The sequence below is a fragment of the Agelaius phoeniceus genome, chromosome 29 (assembly GCF_051311805.1).
Source record: "Agelaius phoeniceus isolate bAgePho1 chromosome 29, bAgePho1.hap1, whole genome shotgun sequence".
Taxonomy (NCBI): domain Eukaryota; kingdom Metazoa; phylum Chordata; class Aves; order Passeriformes; family Icteridae; genus Agelaius; species Agelaius phoeniceus.
This window is the reverse complement of record NC_135293.1, coordinates 1,186,624-1,208,075: the sequence shown is the minus strand read 5'-3', so window position 1 is coordinate 1,208,075 and position 21,452 is coordinate 1,186,624. Positions and strand designations below refer to the sequence as shown.

The following is a 21,452-nucleotide window of genomic DNA, read 5'->3' as shown; positions in this document are numbered from 1 at the left end:
GCTCTGTACATTCCCCTCAGCCTGTCCTGTGCCATGGCGGTGTCCCTGGAGGGCAGGTCCATGTCTCAACCCGTGACTCCCACTCGCGATGCCGGTGATGGTGCGTGTTCAGCCTTCATCCAGGTGTTCCTGGCTCTCGGTGTCACCGGGTGCGTGTCCAGCCTTCATCCAGGTGTTCCTGGCCTTCGGTGCCGCCGGGGTCGATCCCTGTGCCACCGGAGGGGCAGTGCCAGGTGCCGACAGCCCCGTTCGGGGTGGGGTCCGCCCGATGCCGAGAGCCGCAGCCCCTTTCTCGGCTGCGAGTGTCCCGTGTCCCAGAGGAGGGGAGCAGGAGCTGTACCGTGGAAATAACCCCGTGAACCCGCAGCACACGCGGGGATGTTTACTGTGTGCATCCTCAGGTTTGGAGCCCTCGGCCGATCTGCCAGAGACGGGAGACACGAGGCTCCGTGTCCGTGAGCTTTAGACGCCGCAGCCCCGGCTGTGTCCCAGCTCCGGAGCTGCCCAGGGCTCCGTTCAGCCTGCTTTGCTCACGGTACCGGGCTGCTCCCGGGGTACCGCGAGCCGAGGCTGTTCCGTGGGGCTGCGGGTGCAGCTTTGGGGGGGTCTGGGGCGCTCTGGGCTCCGTGAGGCTCCGTGGGTGCCGCCGGGGCTCCAGGGATGCAACCGGGGCTCTGTGGAGGTCCGTGGGTCCCGCTCCGGGATCGGTGAGTCCCGCTCATGGGTCCGTGGGTCCCGCTCCGGGGTCCATGAGTCCCGCTCATGGGTCCGTAGGTCCCGTTCTGGGGTCCGGGAGTCCCGATCTGTGGTCCGTAGGTCCCGTTCTGGGGTCCGGGAGTCCCGCTCATGGGTCCGTGGGTCCCGTTCTGGGGTCCGTGGGTCCTGCTCCGGGGTCCGCGGGTCCCGCTCACGGCTCCGCGGGTGCCGCAGCCCCCGGTGATGCCGGTGCCGGTATCCCTCGCCCCCCTGCCGCCCCATCCCCGCCGCCCGAGCGGGGCCGGTCCCGCCCCGTTCCGGTGACGGCGCGGGCGGGCCGGAAGCGCGGGGGGGGCGCGGCAGCCCCGCTCCCGTCCCGGTGCTGCTCCCGTCCCGGTGCCGCTCCCGTCCCGGCGTTCCCGTCCCGGCCCGGTCCCAGCCCGGCACCGCCATGCGCAAGTTCTTCCAGGAGATCAAGGCCGACCTGAAGTTCAAGACGGCGGGGCCCGGGCAGAAGCTCTCGGAGCCATCCCGGTACGGGCTGGGGGGACCCTCCGGTAACGTCACCACGGGTAACGCCACCCCCGGGCACCCTCGGCGGCCGGTACCCCCCGCCCCGGGCCCGGTACCTGCCCGGGGCACGAGGGGGACACGGGGCCGGCAGCGGTGACAGCGCCGGGCCCGAGCGCCCCTTCCCGCGTCCCCGCGCTGTCACCGGCGGGTGGGCGCGCACGGGCGGTCCCCGAGCCGTGTCCTCCGTGCCAGGGCCCCCAAGGAGAAGCCGAAAGCCGAGGTGGCCCCGAAGCCCCGGCAGGCCCCGACGGATGAGGCGCAGAGAGCGGCGGCCGCGGCGCTGGCCCGGCTAGAGGTGAAGCCCAAGGGAGGAAAGGCTCCGTCCGCATCCCAGGAGGCCATCAGGAACCAGGGTAGGAGCGGCCGGGGGAATCACGGCTGGAAAAGCGCCCGGGGACGGCTCTCTGGCCAGCCTGTTTTGGGGCAGCTGTCCTGGAAATGGGGTCATGTGCAGCCCTGGGCTGGGACGCCACACCTGGGCAGGTGTTTGCTTCCCAGGGCAGCGCTGAGCTGTCCAGAAGGCTCTGGAATGTGCTGAGCCTCCACTCCAACCCGGGTTTGTGTGTTGTAGTGAGGAAAGAGCTAATGGCCGAGGCAGCTGCCAGCGAGAAGCGGCTCTCCATGGAGGAAAAGGTGAGGGAGGTGCTGCCATGCCCTGCTCAGCACCCCTTGGGGCTGCTCTCCTTATCCTGAGGATATTTGTAAACAGAGCTCTCCCCAAAACCTCCCCGTGCTCAGTTTGGTTTTATCTCCTTCAGGAGCAAGAGGAGGAAGGGGCAGCTGCTCCCTCTGTCTCAGGGGTTTATTTCATCTGCCCCTTGACTGGTACTGTTGTGAGGAAAGACCAGAAGGAAAAGCAGCTCCGAGAAGCCATTCAGGCAGTGAGTGCTTCCCTTCAAACTCCTCACCTTCCCTCTTCAAACTCCTTTTGTGCCAGCAGTGACCTCACCAACCCTCCACCTCCTTGGTGTAAAATCTCCCCCAGGACAATTTCACTTTACCTGTTCAATCATCTCTAGCCCAGCAAATGGGGAACAATTGAGATGAGCTGGGGTCAGCTCCTCCCTGAGCAGCTTCTCTCCCTCTCCCCCAGTATTTCTCTGTGGACCCGGTGGCTGCTTCCATCATGGAGATCCACACCTTCAACAAGGACCGGGAGAAGGTCCGGCTGTGCGTGGAGACCATGGCCAAGTGAGTGTCACTGGGGGCACGGGCAGCTCATCCCTTCCCTGCTGGGTTTTCTTGCTCAGCTTCTAGCCAAGACTTTTTTTCGGAAGAAAATGGAACTCTTGAACCACCCAGTTTGTCAGTTGACCTGATGTCAGCATCCTGGAGGAGTTGGTCCCACTAATCCAAGAGGTTTGGGAGCTGCTGGTTGTTCAGTTTGATGAACAAAACATTGATGTATATTTTTTTTTCCTGGGTTTCTCAGCTTTTTTTCTCTGTGAGGTCTCTGTTTTCTCTCTGACCTTGGAGTGTCCTGCTTTGACCCAGGCAGTGCATTCCTCTTCCTGCAGGTACCTGGATAACATCTATCTCCATCCAGAAGAGGAGAAATACCGGAAAATCAAACTGCAGAACAAGGTGTTTCAGGTGAGCTCAGGCTCCACAGCTGCTCAGCCTTGGAAAGCCCTTGCTTGGAGCAAACTCCATCTAAATTCTGTCCTTTTTTTTCCAGGAAAGGATAAGCTGCTTGGAAGGGACACACAAATTTTTCCAGGCTGTTGGGTTTGAGACAAAAACACTTCCTGTTCCAGGACAAGGCAAGAACTCATGGTGTTAACGTGGAGTCAGGGCTTTGTGGGGTGCTGGGATGCTGGGGGCAGCTCTGGTTGCTGACAGCTCCACAGAGGTCATTCCTCCAAGGCTGGAACAAAAACACCCTCTGAGCCTGCACGTTCCTTGTCCCCGTATGACATTTCCTTGTCCCAGTATGACATTTCCTTGTCCCCATATGACATTTCCTTGTCCCCATGTCACTGCTCTAAAGACCAAGAGCCTGACGCCATCTTTGCGTTTGCAGAGACCACGGAGGAGTTCTACGTGCTGAAGGAGGAGGTGCTGAGCAGGCTGGAAGATCTGAAGGAGCACAAGGAGCAGCTGCTGAGCTCGGAGCCCGTGCGGGCGCAGCTGCACCGGCAGCTCGCCGTGTTCCAGCCCTCGCCCGCGGCCGCGCACTTCGAGCTGCCCCACGACTTCTTCAGCCTCACTGCAGAGGAGCTGCGCAGGGAGCAGAGGCTCCGGTGAGGGGCTGCAGCAGCAGGGCCAGGGGACAGCAGCCAAGCCAGCAGCTGGTGGCTCTCCTCAGGGCCTACAAGGGTCTGTCCCCGCAGGACAGAGGCGGTGGAGAAGGCGTCGATGCTGAGGACCAGAGCCATGCGCGAGAAGGACGAGCAGAGGGAGATGAGGAAGTACAACTACACGCTGCTGAGGGTGCGCTTCCCCGATGGATACATCCTCCAGGGTAAGGGGGACCCCTCACCTTTCCTTTGGGCACCTCCAGAAGCTGCTGAGGGTCCTTGGAGTGTAAGGAGGAGGTGCTGAGTTCAGCTGGTGGGATAAACCACTCCAAAACCACAGCAAGGGTAACATTTCTCCATGAACTCTTCCCATCTCCAAACCCTCTCCCCCTGCTCAGGGTTGGGGTTTTAAGCCAGGATTGGACAGAGAGGGAATAATCTCAAGGCATCATTAATTAAAGTCTGCTCTTCCCAGGCCTCTGGAAACAAGCTGGACTCATTAGATCAGTGTGTGACAGCAGCCAGCGTGAGGCTGCCTGTGTGATGTCAGATTGTACAACAGCATAAATCCTCTTCAAATTTTCCTGTAGAACTCTGGAAATCATTTCAGGCTTCCCCAGCTCTTTGTTACAGGCTGGCAGGGGCTCCCAACAATTGACTATTTTTCTTTGGGGATTCTGCTTTTAAAGTTTTCAGTTAAATCAGGCTGGCTGTGTGGCAGGGAAGTCGTTGATCAAGTCAGCATCAGTAGGTGAAGCCCCACAGAACCGACCACAAAAGGTTAGATTTTGGTAAATGCCAGACTGTCTCACCTTGTTTTCTCATGGCAGGGACTTTTTATGCCCGAGAATCAGTGTCTGTGCTCTACAACTTTGTGAGAGAAGCACTCAGAGATGACTGGCTGCCCTTTGAGCTCCTGGGACCTGGAGGTCTCAAACTGACAGATGAGAACTTGGCCTTCAATGAATGTGGGTTGGTGAGTGAAAAATATTACTGTTGGTACCTTCCGGAGCATCTTGAGGCTGTCAGAGACTTCTGCTGCTCAGAGGTGGGGGAGAAGTTTGTGTTCTTTCAGAGCCCCAAGCTGTGCTCTGTCCCTCTCATTTTAAGCACAAACCAAGCAGTAACTGCTTGGGGGCTTGGAGGTGTGGAGGGAAATGCAGGGTCCTCCTGGAGCACAGAGCTCTCAGGGGCTGGGAAAGAGGGAAGGCAGCGATGGTGAGGGAGGGTATGAACAGAAAGCCCACAGTAACATCCCCTAAAAGGAGCTGCTTGCAGAATCCAGCCTTGTCCTTCTCAGTCTGAGCAGTCGCAGCTCTGTGAACGCTCGCAGGGTGTTCCACAGCAGCCGTGGGAGTGCCCGAGGCCGGGATGCAGCCAGCTGGGGCAGTGGGAGGTGTCCCTGGCCCAGGCAGGGGTGGCACTGGATGGCAGTCAGGCCTCCCCACACCCTTCCCTGGCTGTGCTCAGTGCTGCTGTCCTGCCCAGGTGCCCTCGGCCCTGCTGAGCCTGGCCTGGGACGCCGCGGTCATGGCGGACGTGGAGGCGGCGGCGGCGGAGGAGCAGCGCAGCCCCCTCAGGCCCGAGCTGCTGGCCAGGGCCCAGCCCCTGTCCTGAAATAAAGGGCAGAGCCTCCAGTGCTGCTGGCTTTGGACTCGTCCCTCCTTTTGCCGAGACTGCTGGAGGTGGCTTTGGTTCAGCTCCGCGCAGGGGCTGGGCCCCGCTGTCCCCTCCCAGCTCCAGACTCACAGGTGGCCTCGCCAGTGGCTCCTCCCTGGGGCTTCCAACACCGAACTGGAGCAGGGACTGCCCGAGGTGTTCCCAAGGCAGTGGTGGAGCAGGGATTAGGGGCTGGTAAAGCTGGATTACCAGCCTGAGCCTGGGGAGGGGGCTGGGTTCAGAGCTCAGCTTCCCGTTCTGCTTCTGTGTGCACTGTAACTCCTACTGGAGAGAAGCTATTTGGATAAAGTTACACTTAGTCTGATTAAATGGAATTATTTAAAGACTCAGTTCTGATCCCAGTTGCTTGAGTTGCGTTGTTGTTGTTGTAGGTTTGAGATGCCAAACCAGTCTGTGCTGGGGCTGGCACTGGTGTTACTGGGGCAGCATCACCCCCTTGTCCCTTCAGAGTGACAGCAGGGAACAGCTACTGCTGCTGCCCAGGGGGAGATAACAAACCTGAAATTACAGACAATCCTTTAAAGAAGTAATTGATAACTCACCAGTTGTATAAAGCTGAAAGCCCCAGCAAGTTTGTCCTGTGTGTCCCCAAGTTTGATGCCAGCTCAGTCCTTCAATACCTCAGAGTTTTTCTGTGAGACAGAGCCCAGCTCTGATGTAGACAAGAGACTGAGAATCTAGCCCTGACCTGTCCAGCCTGTCCTAAAATAAGAGAAACAAAGCATTTTTCCTCTTCCAAAGGTAAAGCCCTGCTGCTGTTCTCTGGAGCAAGTAAGACCACAAACAGGATGGTACAAGAGCATAAATTCATATATAATTGTACATCATTTATACCCAAGGCCACGCTGTACAACATTATGAACAGTCATTCCCCAGTGGCATCACAATAAGCTTATTCCAAAATCCCTCAAGCTACTTTTAGAGATAACTTAGATACCTTCCATTACAAAGAAGTATCAAAATTTCAATAATGCTTTATTAAGGACAGATTAATATGCAGTATTTAAAAAAAAAAAAAAAGAAGCTAAAAAGCTAAAGCTAAAAATTTAAGCTTCCATCTGGTCTGAAGCAGAACAAAGTGCTGTCTTCTCTTTACAAGAAATGTGGAATACTTTCAAGTATCTTGGTCAAAGATACACAAGGTTTAAAACTTTCTAACTCATTCTACATACATACAGGAGTTAGTAGCATTTAAGTCTCAAATTGTATTAGATGGGCTGACCATGCTGCTGTCCTGGTGAGCAGCTCTTGTGCCACTGGATTCTGAAGCTGTGGAACCTGCAAAGGAGAGAATGTGTTTGGTTTGTTTTTATGAATATCCTCATTAATCCAGTAAAATTTGACTACTTTATGTTTTATCTGTCTTAGCTTCCTGCATCTGTTGTGAGTCTCCTTTTCAACACTATTTAAAAACTGGTTTTAATACTGGCTTCGTATTCAATATCACCAATCCAGAATAAAAAAATCACTTCAACCATAAAAAGGATTTTCATAATCTTTTCAGTGCTTTAGAGTCAGGCAGAGCCAAACAAATCGAGCTGCTTGCATGTCAGCAGAGCCTGAGGGAGGGAAGCTGCTCAGTGGCATCCTCAGAACAAGAGGGGACGAACCTGAGGCGAGGTTTTCATCTCAGAGCCTGGTAATAAGCAAAAGCAGCTTAAGATTAAAGCCAGGCTCCTTGTCAAGCAGTCCCAATGTCTGTTTTGGGGAGGTGAGAGGAGCTCAGAGAGGAAGGAGAGCCCAGATAATGCCTGGAATGGGTCAAACACTCCAGAATTTCTGTGCACGAGTCCTTATCTGTCAGAGGAGCTGCCCAACACAAACCACTTCCCTCAGAGCAGGCTGGGAGAGCTCCATTGTGAGCAGCAAGAAAGAGCCCAGAGCTTTGGAAAGCACAGCACGTGCTTGGAGTCAGCTCATTGATCTGTGTGATCACGTCCAAAAGCTCCTGGAGATGAAAGGAGCTGCTCCACAGCCTCATCCCAGCGTGGCCTGAAAGGAGAGGCTGCAGCAGAGGGGCTTTGAAGCCATTTTCCAAGGGATAACGGACACAAACACAAGCAAGTGCTCGGATTGTGGAGCAGAGCAGCAGCCAGGCTGCTCCCTGATGTGACTTCATCAGACAATTTGCACCTCCTGAGGAGGCACCAGAGGGGTGATAACCCAGCCCCTGCCAGGCTCTGCATCCCCAGAGGGCAGCAATATTTGCCAGAACGTGCCCGTGGATGTGCTGGCACTGCCCCAGTGCTCACCTGTGCCCCCAGGAACAGGCAGGTGACCCTGGCAGCCAAGGGCTGCTCACAGGGGCTTTGTGCCACTGAGGCAAAAGGGGAGGAGGAGGGCAGCAAAGGCAAGAGCAGCTTAGGGAAGGCCATAAATAGCAAAGAAGCATCTTTTCAAAAAAGGATAAAAAGCAGCAGTATCTGGAATAAGATCTCTATAGAGAGAAAAGCTCAAGGAGTGGTGAAAAGGGCAGAAAAGCCCAAGTTTAGCTCACACAGGTGCTGCTCCCTTGGTCTCCCTTCCCACCTTTTCCTGGCTGTACATCCACAATCATGCAGTCATCATCTTCCTCATCTTCCTCAGTGTCTGCCTGAAATCCATCCATCTCTGCAGCCTGCAGGGGAAGAGCAGGTCCCAGCTGTGAGCCAGGAGGTGCCAGAGCTGGCACAGGCAGTGCTGGGCACCCTCTGGGCAGGTGGGCACATCTGGAGGCAAGGAAATCTGCAATTGCCAGCTCCACGAGCTGGGACCTGTGACAAAGGGCTCCTGTGCAGGGCACACACAGTGGGAAAGAGGCCAAGCTCTGCTCCAGGATCCTCCCCTGTTACACAACGTGCAGAGCAGCCCCCGCAGCACAGGCAGCTCAGGCTCCATGGGAATCTGACTCCTGCTGCATTTTTGGAAGGGAAATCTCTCCCCCCTCTGTTTATTATTCTCATAGAATCACAGACTCATAAAGGTCAGCGAGTCCAACTGCTCCCCAGCACTGCCAAGGCCAGCACTGGCCCTGTCCCCAAGTGCCACATCCCCATGGAGTTTAAATCCCTCCAGGGCTGTGCCAGGGCTTTACAACCCTTTCCATGAAGGAATTTTCCCAATATCCCACCCAAACCCCCCTGGCACAGCTTGAGGCTGTTCCCTCTTGTCCTGTTGTCCCCTGGCTGTCCCCTCCTGCCAGGAGCTGTGCAGAGCCACATGGGCCCCCCTGAGCCTCCTTGGCTCCAGGCTGAGCCCCTTTGGAGGTCCTCTCCCTTCTGAAGATGGAGAATTACTGCTGCTGGTCAAGTCTGGGCCTTGTTCTCTCCTGACTCCTCCTCCTCTTTGCCAATCAGCTTTTATTCAGGGAGTGGTGCCCAGTTCTTCCCTTGCTGCCTTGGGAAAAGCCCAAATTCCCCATTTTGAATGGAGAACACAGAACCCAAGGAGTGACACAAACCAAAGCTGCCCAGCTGTGAGGTTCTGTTGAGTTGGGTTGTTTTTTGTTTTTTCTCCTTCAGATAGAACTGGAATGAAAATCCTGATCCCCATCCCCTAAAAACTCTTCCAAGCCAAGAAAATTTTCAATTTCCATCTTTCAATAAAAGTCCCAGTTCTCAAATTAAATCCCTCCTACACGTGGGCAGGTACTGCCCACTTCAGCACCACATTTTTCTCTCCACAGCTTATGTAAGAGCACCTTGACTCACACAAGCCCTGGTGTGAGCTTCCCAGCAGAGAAACACGTGCCAGAGTGGGAATCTGGCAGCTCCAGGCTCTCTCCACAGCCCAGCCTGGCTCCACAGGTGGGGTGGGATCTTCACACCTGAGCAGGGCTGATTGAGACATCAGGAATGAAAAGCTTCTGGGGCTGTGACACCTCTGCTCGGAGCTGCACCTCCCCAGCACAGCTCTGAGAAGCTTTGAAGCATTCAGGCTGGTGATGTAATTCTCCTAAAAGCCTTTGTTTTGCTATTTCTGCTCCCTTATAAGCTGAATTTCCAGTGGGTGCCAAGCAGAGACTTTTATCTCTGCCTTTATTTAGTGTACAAGAAAAAACCCAAGCAGATGGAGTTTGGGGGCTGAACAGCTTCTCACAAGTCTCTGATCTCTATCAATACCTGAATGCTGAGCTTTTTCAGTAGAAAAGCCAAAAAAGCCAAGAATAAATTGGGAAGGCAAAGCATAAAAAGCATCAAAAGCCTCATCTGTGGTCCATGGGAGGGGGGTGGAACGAGATCAGCTTTAAGGTCCCTCCCAACCCAAACCATTCTGGGGCTCTTTCCTAAGCTGGTGCACAGGGAGGGAGGAATAAATCCACTGGCAGGGACTTCAAACCCTGCCCTGCCTGGGGGATTGGAAGCCAAAGGTTGATAACCCCAAGTTCCAGCATCTAAAGCCTCCACAGAGCATCCCAGGCTTTGTGGGGACTCAGCTCCTCCCAAGCTTCGTGGCTCCTCCAGGGCCTGAAGGGGCCAAGAGGAAACGCAGAGAGAGAATTTGGGCAAGGGATGGAAGGATCAGGACACAGGGAATGGCTCCCACTGTCAGGTGGCAGGGCTGGATGGATGTTGGGAAGGAATTCCTTCCTGTGATGGTGGGGAGGGGCTGGGATGGGATTCTGGATCCCTGGCAGTGCCCAAGGCCAGGCTGGAGCCCCCTGGGATGGTGGGAGGTGTCCCTGCCATGGCAGGGGTGGCACTGGGTGGGATTGAAGGTCCCTTCCAAGCCAAAGCATTCTGGAATTCCATGATCCCATTTTTCAGTCATGATTAGGCTCCAGCACTACCTGTGGTTGCCCTGAAAAGCAGAAGCAACAACAGGAAAACCACAACACAGCTCCCAGGCAGCAACCACTGCAATTCCATCTCATTTTGTCCCTATGAATTATTATGATTTTAAACCAGCTCTTGAAATTCAGCTTTATGTGTGTCAGGATGAGCTGGAGCCTTTACAGACTGCTCTGGGCTGAGTTGCAGCACTTGGGAACCACATTTAATCCGTTCACATGCAACTGCTGTAAGTCATCAGCTCGGGCTGTACATCTGGCAGCCAGAGGCACACATAAAACCTGCACACAAATTACACACAGCTGTAAAACCAGGGCCAAGCAGACTCTCAAACTATTCACAGCTTGGATGCAATCGCTGCCAAATAGCAGAGAATGGAAGAACAGCAGGAGAGCAACGTTTCAAATGGAACAGAGAGTCCAAGCTGCAGACACACAAAAGAAACCCATCTCTTTAGTCCCATCATTTCACTCCTTTCCCCATAAAAAGGGTCTTCTGGCGTGCAGGACAGTGGCTAGAGCTAACAGGCTGACCTGGGGGGTACAAACACCCCCAGCCCTCATCCTGGGCCACAAGGAACTCACCTGCTCAGCACCCCGAGGCCTCTTCATGAACTTGGTGATGGACATGCTTCCCACAGCCTTCCTCTTGGCTGCCAGGGGGGTGAGCTGGGGCACAGCCACTCCTGGCACGCTGGCCCCCTCCTCCTTGCCCGTGCAGGGCACCTGGGTGACGTAGCTCCACTGGCAGGGCACGGGCAGCTGCTCCTGGCCGAAGCTGCGCAGCACCTCGGCGTGCACGTACCAGCACATCCTGAACTCGGGCCTCTTCTCGTACACTGAGCTCTCTGAGATGATCCTCTTGAGCCTGGCCTTGGAGGGCACCCCGCTGTCCTCGCCGCCCGCGGGCTCTGGGGGGCTCCTGGAGCCGTGGCTGAAGCGTCCCTGGCGGCAGCACTCCTGGAACTCCTGGATGATCACCCTGCTCCCGTGCACGTTCCCGTGCAGCAGCGGCAGCAGCTGGGCCAGGACTGCGGGGGAAAGGGGCACAGAATGGGTTAAAGGTGGGAAAAAATCAGCACAGGTACTCCAGGACTGTGGGGGAAAAGGGGCACAGAATGGGTTAAAGGTGGGAATGAATTCAGCACAGGTACTCCAGAGCTGGGCCAGGACTGTGGGGGAAAGGTGGCACAGAATGGGTTAAAGGTGGGAAAGAATTCAGCACAGGTACTCCAGGACTGCGGGGGAAAGGGGCACAGAATGGGTTAAAGGTGGGAAAGAAATCAGCTCAGGTACTCCAGGACTACGGGGGAAAGGGGCACAGAATGGGTTAAAGGTGGGAAAGAAATCAGCACAGGTACTCCAGGACTGCGGGGGAAAAGGGGCACAGAATGGGTTAAAGGTGGGAAAGAAATCAGCACAGGTACTCCAGGACTGCGGGGGAAAGGGGCACACAATGGGTTAAAGGTGCGAAAGAAATCAGCTCAGGTACTCCAGAGCTGGCCCAGGATTGTGGGGGAAAGGGGCACAGAATGGGTTAAAGGTTGGGAAAGAATTCAGCACAGGTACTCCAGGACTGCAGGGGAAAAGTGGCACAGAATGGGTTAAAGGTTGGGAATGAATTCAGCACAGGTACTCCAGAGCTGGCCCAGCACTGCAGGGGAAAAGTGGCACAGAATGGGTTAAAAGTTAGGAAACTCCAGGGATAGAAATCAGCACGGGCACTCCAGGACTGCAGAGGAAAAGTGGCACAGAATGGGTTAAAGGCTGGGAAACCACGGGGATAGAAATCAGCATGGGCACTCTAGAACTGGCCCAGGATTGCAGGGGAGAAAGTGGCACAGAATGGGTTAAAGGCTGGGAAATCAGGGGGATGGAAATCAGCATGGGCACTCCAGGACTGCAGGGGAGAAAGTGGCACAGAATGGGTTCAAGGTGGGAGAGAAAGCAGCATGGGCACTCCAGGACTGCAGGGGGAAAAGTGGCACAGGGTGGGTTCAACGTGGGAGAGAAAGCAGCATGGGCACTGCAGGATTGGTTTTAGAGATGGATTGCCCAGAGAAGCCGGGGGTGGCCCATGCCTGGAAGGCTCCAAGGTGAGGTTTGATGGGCTTTGGAGCAAGGGGAAGGTGCCCCTGCCCATGGCAGAAACTGGGTGGTCTTTAAGGTGTCCCCCAACCCAACCCAATCCACTCTGGGAGTCCATGGTTGTAACAGCTTCTAGATCTGATGTAGAAAACTCACCCCCAATAATAACAACAGCCTGGAGTGAAATCTCCACCCCCTGCTTGGCCTTTTGTGAGTTATTCACAGTCCTGTGTTAATCAGGTGCAGGAAAAGCTCAGGACTGGAACCAAACACAGAAACCAAACCATTTCCCCCAAACAATAAACAGGCTCAGGCCCATCCTAAATCTGAGCTTGCTCAAGTCTGGTTGGCTTTAGTTCCTAGATTGCCCAGAGCAAGACTTTTTGGAGAGGCACTGCCAGAAAACTCCTTTCCAAGAGCTCTCAGAGATTCCTTGGATTCCAGCCCTGTCAGAAACAGGTCATTCTGAATGCAGCACTCACTAATCCCCCTGCTCCCTCCAAAGCAGAGCACAACACTGTGGAAGCACTGTTTAGCCCTTCAGGTCTTACTTTGCTGATCTTTTGCTCTTTTTTTGCTACATTTCTGTGTCTGCTGCTCCTCCTCTGGCACAGGTGGATCCAGGACACAGGCTGTGAACTGCTGGAGCACCTTCAGGTCCGGGCTGGTGCCGTTGTCCTTTGCTGCCCTGTCCCAGACACAGCCAATCTTCACAGGCTGTAGGACATGGAACCTCTTCCCCTTGGCTATCAGCTCATCCCACTCCTTTGCTTTCAGTTTCTGACGAACCTTCTGGTTCTCTGGGTCACACTCCTGCAGCCACAGGGGACAAAAGGCTTGTTACAGCCAGACCAGGAGAAAAAAAAGAGCTTTTTGAAGGCAGCTTTGCCTCGTGTTCCCTGAGGCACACAGGGCTCCTGAACCCTGCAGGCACAGAGCACGTGCTCTCCTCCCCTGCCAATATTGACAGGGCACAGTTCACTGCAAACAGAGATGGAAACCCAGGGACACCCAGCTCCCTTACCTCTGTCACACCTTCATCTTCAGATAGGTACCCATGGGGTACAAAAAACCCATCGTCCTCATCTTCATCCTCTCCCTCCTCTTCGTCATCCTACAAATAAATGGGTTAAAGTTACACTGCCAAGGGCAAGTGGTTCCTGGTTTTATTCAGCATGCAGGATCCTCACCTCTTCACTATGGGAGAGACTTTCCCCTGGCTCCTCCTCTTCCCACTCTTCATCACTGTCTACTTCATAGTCCAGCAATTTCTGCAAGAAATGCCAACATTTCTGTCCATCACTGGAGAGAGCACAGCCCCAAACCCAGGCTGGGCTTTCAAAGGGAACAAAATGGCTCAGAAATGCCAGGGAAGCAGAAGGCCTTGGCCAAGCACATTCACTTTTAGAGCATAAAGGATGCAGCAGGCTGAGGTGCTTACAGTGTCCTTGGACCATGGATTCCTGGCACGGATCAGGGAGGTTCTCTTGTTCCAGGTGCCCCAGTAGGCAGGGCGGTGATTCTCACTGAACTGCAGGAGCTTCATCCTGCCAAACTTCTCCCTCTCAGGAACAGCATCTGCCTGGCAGCTGTCCACCACCACCACGTCACTGGGAACACAGGGGAAGGTGGCTGAGCCCCACAGAGCAGCTCCAGCCTTCTTCCCTCCTCTCCAATCCTCAATCCCTCTCTGCAGTTCATTTCATAAACCAGAAGCAAAAGAAGCCCCCAGGTGCAGACTGACCTGTTGACACTGTCACTGCTGTCACTGACCAAAGTGGGCCCAGTTTTTCGTGGTTTACGACATTTTAGATCCTTCAAGAAAGAATCTTCACCATTCTGGGCGTGCAGGAGCTTATCCAGCTGCTCCAGGTCCTCTGGATCCAGGGCAACACGGCTGAGGGGGGCTAAGACCATGTTCTCCTTAATTTCAAAAGGAGCAAACTTCCCACAGGAGCCAGCAAGGGTCTGAAACATCAAGTGAGGAATGTCAGGGTTTGGACACTGAGAAGCTGCAGCACCAACACGTGCAAGAAACACCTGCTGTTGAGGTGTTGTCTGAGGTGAAGATTTAGGTTAAGTGAAGATTTAGGTTAAGCCCTTCCTGTCCAAGACTCCAGATCTTCCAGGCAATGCAGAAGACAGAGCTGAGGTTCACTGAACCAACCACAAATGTCTTCTGTAGTCTCTGCTCTGGCCTTTTTCTTAAAATCCTTTGCACTTTTGGGACCAGGAAATTAAGAAAAAACAATGTTTTGACCACCTAAGAAGCTGTAAGGGGCAGCTGAGAAGGAAATCAGGGTATTTTTGTTAGGAACAACTGTGAGAGACCAACACACACACACAGAGGCACAGCAGTCCCTCACCTTGGGGGCTTGTGGAGTCTTTGGTTTCTGGAAGAACCTGGTGATCTCTGCTTTCTGTGCATTGATGCGCTGAAATGAGAACCCAAATGCAAACGTGAGATGGGACAAAGCTTTGGAATGCCAGGTGAGCTCATGCATGACTCAACTTCAAATGAGGCACAAAGCAAAGTTCAGGCAGTCAGCAGCTCCTGTGACTCAACAGAAACACTGATTGTCCTCCCTGGCACAAGCAGGGCTCCAGTGTCACTGCCAGGGGAGAGGTCACTTGTGGCCATTCAGAAACACACACAGAAAACACCCACGAGGGGAGAAGCAAAGGAACCAACAGGTGTGAAAGTAACAGGTAAAATCTGCATGAAGCAGCCCCAGCAGGTCAGGGGGACAGGCTGCACTCAAAGGAACCTGCTGCACCATTTCACCCCAGAAAGAATTTAGAGACAAGCCAGAAAAAACATTTTTACCTTTTCTTCCTCCTTTAACCGTTTCTCCTCTTCTTTCTTTCTCTTCTCCTCAAGTTTTGCCCTTGAAAACAAAGATCATGTGAACTGTCACCCTCCAGGAAGGGTTTATTTGCACTGAGGAAGAGGTGGGAAACCCCAGACCCCACCACGAGGATCATCTGTCAACCCAGCCAAGAACCCCACTTGGTTAAGAGCAGAGGACACTTTGTTCATTCCTTCTAGAGCAAATATTGACCCATTTCAGGTTAATGGGCTGCCTCAAGTTTCTCTCAGTCCCAGGGAGTTTCAGGGGTTACCAAGTCCCAGGTCACTTCCTCCACAAACAGCACAGGAGAGCCAGGTCCTGCTCAGGGCAGCAGAGGCACCGCTGGGATGGGGGCACAGAGTCCCTCAAGCATTTCAGAGCCACCCCCTGACCCCAGGCCTGTGCTGCTGGAGCAGGAGGGCAGGGAAAGTGGGCATGGAAATCAGCACAGGCACCCCCAGGATGTGCACGAGCCCAGGCACTCACTCCAGAGCCTCCTGCCTCTCCTTGCGCTTCTCCTCCTTCACTCGCAGCTTCTCAGCTTTCTCCTTCTCTTCCTTTTCTTTCTTTTCCCTCCTTTCTCTCTCTTTCAACTCTTTCTCTTCCTCTTTCCTCTTCTTTGCCTCCTCCTTGGCTCGTTCCTTCGCAGCTTTTGCCTCTTCCTTCAGCCTCCCCTTCTCCTCCCTCTCTGCCTGCAGCTTCTGGAGCTTGTCCGCACGCTCCTGGTCCTGGGGCACAAAGGGGACACTCAGAACTGCAGCTCTGTGCTCCCCAAAGCCCCAGGGAAAATCAGCATTTTTGCATTTATTTGCTCAAAAAGGAAGCTGGACCCACCCAGTGCTTGACCTGCCGCATCACAAAAATATCCTGGACTGGGAGGGCCCCTCATGCTCCTCTCCAGGAGTGCAGGTGGGAGCACATCCACAGCCCCCCTGCCTCAGGCAGCTGAGCTTCCCTGGGCTGCCTCTCTGAAAGCTTTAATTATTCTTAAAAAAGGTATTTTCATTTCTCTAAGCATCAAAGAAAGCTTTGTATTGAGTCATCTTCATTACCACTGTGGCATTATGGAAAATTAGATGGGAATTAAAAAATCATAATGATTCCCTTATTTAATAGGAGATTTCAGATTCTTTCCAAAATATTTCCTCCTGAGCAAAGCTTTTCATGCTTTGGTGTCATCACAGGGCTACAGTGGTGTCACTTCCACAAGTGAATTAGAGCTGATTTGACATCACAAACCCACAAGGATTTTCTGATTGTTTCCACAAGCACAGAAATCACTTTGATGATCCTTGTGGGTCCCCCCGAGCTGGGCTATTCCATGATCTCAGGGAATAAAGTCAGCCTCCAAACCCCAGACTGTGGAGCTTATCCCTTGTTTTCTTCCATTCTACATCATCAGACATCACCAGTGCCCTGAGATTGTTCAAGGGGCACTCTGGGAACAGATTTTATTGAAAGTGTTGCCTTTTATGGTGTTTCCTCCCAAAACAACTGCAATTCCCACCGTGGCTCTGCTGACACAAAGGGGGAAGATGTCAAATTAAAGAGAAAAAGCTTTTCTGTGCTGCAGGCACTGGTGATGTCACCAGGAAAGGAGGATCTGCCTGTGCCCAGACACTCCAACTCCTCCCTGAGTATTTTCAGTTTTCTTTTATTGATTTCACATCTTCCCTTGTCAACATCAAGGCTTCCTTGAGCAGTGTCACAACACAAATAACTGCAGAAAGCCACCAACAGCCAAATGGTGCCAATGGCAAGGAAACAACACTGTCAGCCTGAGTCATGGAATGTGCAGGGTGCTGGTGTGAAGCTGACAGCTCACTGGTGGCTTTGGTTCATTCCCAGCATCATTTTTAGCTTCCATTCTCCTCTCTCCCTCCCATCCCTGCTATTTTTAACACAGCTATAAGAAGGGAAGAAAACAACAGATTGGAATTCTATATGGGGCACTGGGAAAAGCTGAAAAGCTCTGCAGCTACAACTTACATAAAACACACAAGTTTATAAACAAGCCACTGAGAGACACAGAATTCCTGAGCACAAACCTTCCCAGGTGCAGACAAAAACAAGCCCAAAAAAGCCCCATTCCTGCAGCAGTGACCCCTCAGCCTCCAGGAGTGGCAGCAGAATGAGGGAGCAGAGTTTGCTGAGGAGCTGCAGCCAAGCAAACAGAACCTGGAGCTTGAGCATTCCCAGTGGTGGCATCCAGTGGTGACATCCTCTGGGAAGTCACAGACACAGTGCCCCATTTGCCTCATGGATTAATAAAAACAGAACCTAAATCTTGGGGCTTCAATCTCTTCCCAAAGAGCCCCAAATGCACCCAGGGCTCCATTCAGGAGCTTTGGAAAGAGCCAAACACTTGAACTGCCTGCATGAAAGGTTCTTCCATGCTCCTCAGGGTGAGGAAAAATGGCAAAAGAGATGTTCCAGCTGGGCTGAGATAAAAGGCAAAGCCTTTGCTGGCTCCTCAGGGGAGGTCTGGGTGTCAGGGAAATGCCTTACTCTTTGCAATCTCAGCTTCTCCTTCTCTGCTGAACTTCTGTGGAATTTCTGAGGTACCTGCAATTACAAAATGCAAGTTTTAGAGGAGATCCTGGTCCTCCCTTTCCAGCCTGAGTGGCACCAGGGTTGTTCCTGCAGATCCCATCCAGTCACTCCCAAATCCCCCAGAGCAGGGAATGGGGACACCCAAGGGAACATCCAATGTCCCCAAATCAGGGAATGAGGACACACAAAGGGACATCCAATGTCCCCAGAGCAGGGAATGAGGACACACAAGGGAACATCCAATGTCCCCAGAGCAGGGGATGAGGACACACAAGGGACATCCAATGTCCCCAGAGCAGGGAATGAGGACACACAAGGGAACATCCAATGTCCCCAGAGCAGGGAATGAGGACACACAAGGGGACATCCAATGTCCCCAGAGCAGGGAATGGGGACACACAAAGGGACATCCAATGTCCCCAAATCAGGGAATGAGGACACACAAAGGGACATCCAATGTCCCCAGAGCAGGGAATGAGGACACACAAAGGGACATCCAATGTCCCCAAATCAGGGAATGAGGACACACAAAGGGACACCCAACCTCCCCACTCCCACCCCAGCCTGGATCCAGCTCCTGTCCCCCTGAACAAACCCCTCTGGTGCCCTCAGCCCTACAGGATCCCTTGCAAGGGGACACCACACCAGGGGAGCTGCTCTGAACCACAGGGGACATTTCAACGTGGCAAACTCACTTCCTTCCAGCTAAACTTCTGTTTGTTTGCTTTTGGGTTGGGTTTTTTTGGGTTTTTTTTTTGCATCCACCTATCTTGCTGTGCTATTTAGCTGTAACTTTATGAATACAAGGACTGTTTCCCACATTTTAACACTTTCTTCTTGTCCTCACAGTCCACTTGATCTTCCACCAGTAGCAGCTCACTGACCCTCAATTGCAAACAGGGCACCTTTCTCATTTATCTTTTATTTATGGGGGGAAGAAAAAGGTGTTTTATGCATAAGACCATTGTTCATAGACTGGTTAAAGGCCTAATTTGTCAATATTTCAGCACACTGGGACTTGATTTACTGGATGCCTCCTCCTCCTGCTGCCATTCACAGCATCCCATTTAAATTGTGATTAACAGGCTAACACAGCCCAACTGCTTTATTTTCTATATTTATCTGATATAAAACAGGAGTTCTGTCAAGTGGGGGTTTCAGCTCCTCAGAGCTATTTCCCTCCAGGAAAACAAAGCTGCCAGGACTCCCAGCTGCCAGCTTTGGGCTACAAACTCCCATTTTGGGGAGCAGCACGTGAGCAAATCCAGCCCCACTGGCAGTGTTGGATTACACCAGGAGTGCTTTCTGCTCTTCTGCTACACTGGAAATACTTCATGCCTGCTTGAGTGTGTCTGTTTATTTTAGAGAGGGAAGGCTGGGAGTTTTCACAGAGGAGGAATTAATTGATCACTTGACTTGATAAACACAACAAAAGGACTGGGAGAACCATCCCGTGGTGTTTGAGCCACCTGAGCAGGTGCTGCCACCCTTGGAAGCTTCTCTGTCCAAACTGCCCCAAAAATCGGGGTGGCTGAAACTCAGGTGACCAAAAACCCCCTCATCCTGAGCTTTTTCATGGAATCCCAGAATGATTTGGGCTGGGAGGGACCTTAGAGCCCATCCAGTGCCACCCTTGCCATGGGGCACGTTCCACTGTGCCAGGCTGCTCCAATCCCTACCCAGCCTTGGGCACTGCCAGGGATGAGGCAGGAGAGCTGCCCTGGGCACCCTGTGCCAGAGCTGTTCCATGGCAGCTGCAGAGATTCAGAGCTGGAAAAGCATCTGCACTGGCTGTACTGGGGGAACAACCTCACAGGAATCCCAGCAGCTCTGGGGAGGATGAAAACACAGCTTGGGAAAAACCACCTAAACACAGAACTGCTGTTCCTAAAACACCAAGCCCCAAGTGGGGATTTCACTAAAGAAACGTAAATACAGCAGCAGCCAGAACCAGGGAGGATCAAACCCTTGAGCTGCAGGATTTAGAGACCCCCCCAAAGGCCAACAACTCATTAATTAACCCCCACCACCTTTCCTACACTCCTCACTGCCCCACTCACCCTCTTCCCCAGAACCCCAGGCACCCAAGCACTCCAGCACAGCACCTGCACCCCAAAGCAGAGCAGACCAACCTTCCTGGCAGGCGTGGAGGCAGCCAGGGGGCTGCTGCTGCTGCCCTTGCTCTGTGCCAGGAGCTCAGGGGAGCCCCCAGAGCTCAGTGAGGAGTTGGTCAGTCCCGAGTCCCCCTCGTGGGACGACTCCAGGGCCTCGCTCTCCGACGCGTCCAGAGAGGCCACCTGGGGGCATTTCAGGGTCATGATGTCCTCCAGCAGCACCACGGGCACCTTCCCCTCAAAGAGCACATCCTTCAGTTCTCCCTGAGCGCCCTTCCTGCCCGCCCCATCCTGGCAGGCCGTGGGGCTGCAGCGTGGGGGGCTCCCGGCTCCTGCAGCCTGCCCCGGCCCAGCTGCAGCTGCACAGGGCCCCTCAGTCCCCACGGAGTCACCTGCTGGGCTGCTCTGCGAGGGGCTCAGGCAGCCCAGCTCCTTTCCTATGGTGCCATTGCTCACAGCAGCTGTAGAATCCACAGCCCCGCGCTCTGCGCCGTCCCCGAGTCCGCGGGCAGAGCCCCTGGAGGGGTCAGGAACACCCCCAGGGTCACTGGTGTCACCTCCTGGGGTTTTCTGGATAAAATGGTCCAAAGGACCCTTCCCGTTCACGAGTTTTGGAGTCAAATTCCCGTCGGAGCCCAGCTGGCAGTCGTTCTCCACATTGTCCAGGGAGGCACCTGAGGCATCCAGGGAGGGATCCTTGCTGGCAGCAAAAGCACTCGGGGAGCTCTTGACTTTTTTGACTTCTGAACTGACATCGAGATTCTCCTTTGGCACAGGATTGAGGCGCTTGAAGGGCAGCCGAGCTGCAACAACAACACCACGTTAGGCACAGGAAACACCAAAGGCTTTCATTCATTCTGGAGCGCATTGAGAATTGAGATGAGCCACTTAGAGATTATTTAATCATCCCCAAGCAATGTGTTTCATAAAATCAGGTCTGAGATGTTCTTAATGTGTTAAAACTGCACTGGATGAGAGACACTCCCTTACCTTGGACGAGCTTCCGTGGAGGAACAGCAGCTTTGTCTCTGCACTCCATGGCTACGGGAGAAAACAACAAATCAACACTTGTGGTAGCTCCCAGAGAGCTGTTGCCTCCTCGGGACGGCTGAGACAGAGCCCAACAGCTCTCAGGGCCGCTGAGGGAGGACAAAGGGGTCCCAGTGTCACCCCCAAGCCAAAGGAAGCCCCGACCCAGCGGGTCCCGGCAGCCACACTGTCCCCCTCACACTGTCCTGGGGCAGGAACATCCCCAGGAGCCTGTGCCTGCACCCAAGGAGATGTGAGGAGGGAATTCCTGGCTGTGAGGGCGGGCAGGCCTGGTACAGGTGCCCAGAGCAGCTCTGGCTGCCCCTGGATCCCTGGCAGTGCCCAGGCCCGGCTGCAGCACCCGGGGACAGTGCGAGGTGTCCCTGCCCATGGCACGGGTGGGACGGGACGGGCTTTCAGATCGCTCCCCACCCAAACCGGTCTGTGACTGCACGAGTGCGGCTGCAGGGCGGGCCCGCGCCCAGCCCCGGGGCGCGGCGGCAGCTCCGGCACCTCCTTTGTTACCCCGGGCAGGCCCCGCGCACCCCGTGGCCCAACCGCCGCCGGAAACACCTCGCGCCCCGGCCGCGCGGCACCCCCAGCCCGGTCCTACCTGTGGCGGCGGCGGCGGGCGCGGCTCGCGGCGGTGCCGGGGGGCGGCGGCCGACCCTGAGGCGGCCCGGCCCGCGCAGCCCCCGCCGCTCCGGGCCCGGTCCCGCCCGGCCCGTCCCGCTCGTACTTGGCGGGAGCCGGGGCGACCCCGCGTACCGCGCCACTGATTGGCCGAGCGCGCCCCACGTGATCCGCCCAGCCACACTCCCCGCTGCGTCTCGCCTTTGGATTGGCCGCCGCCGGGAGC

The 21,452-nt window shown here is 54.4% G+C and overlaps 2 protein-coding genes across 2 annotated transcripts; one reads left to right on the top strand and one right to left on the bottom strand.

The window, feature by feature from the left end:
• The first annotated feature begins 1,007 nt into the window (after positions 1 to 1,007).
• On the top strand, positions 1,008 to 6,547 carry UBXN6 (UBX domain protein 6). The gene is made up of 12 exons (XM_077191522.1): positions 1,008 to 1,230; positions 1,462 to 1,622; positions 1,841 to 1,902; positions 2,028 to 2,150; positions 2,363 to 2,460; positions 2,787 to 2,862; positions 2,948 to 3,032; positions 3,293 to 3,512; positions 3,603 to 3,733; positions 4,340 to 4,485; positions 4,998 to 5,103; positions 5,227 to 6,547. Exons 1-12 carry the CDS (start codon positions 1,148 to 1,150, stop codon positions 5,355 to 5,357), a joined length of 1,422 nt encoding a protein of 473 aa, XP_077047637.1. The 5' UTR covers positions 1,008 to 1,147; the 3' UTR covers positions 5,358 to 6,547.
• Positions 5,982 to 21,399, bottom strand: CHAF1A (chromatin assembly factor 1 subunit A). The gene is made up of 15 exons (XM_054649910.2): positions 21,207 to 21,399; positions 20,555 to 20,605; positions 19,583 to 20,367; positions 17,406 to 17,462; positions 15,384 to 15,625; positions 14,873 to 14,933; positions 14,412 to 14,480; positions 13,790 to 14,013; positions 13,487 to 13,655; positions 13,236 to 13,316; positions 13,070 to 13,159; positions 12,597 to 12,858; positions 10,543 to 10,988; positions 7,719 to 7,806; positions 5,982 to 6,467 (listed from the first exon to the last, which is right to left on the bottom strand). The coding sequence occupies exons 2-15, from the start codon at positions 20,601 to 20,603 to the stop codon at positions 6,388 to 6,390; spliced, it is 2,703 nt and encodes a 900-aa protein (XP_054505885.1). The 5' UTR covers positions 20,604 to 20,605; positions 21,207 to 21,399; the 3' UTR covers positions 5,982 to 6,387.
• Between the last annotated feature and the right edge of the window lie 53 nt (positions 21,400 to 21,452).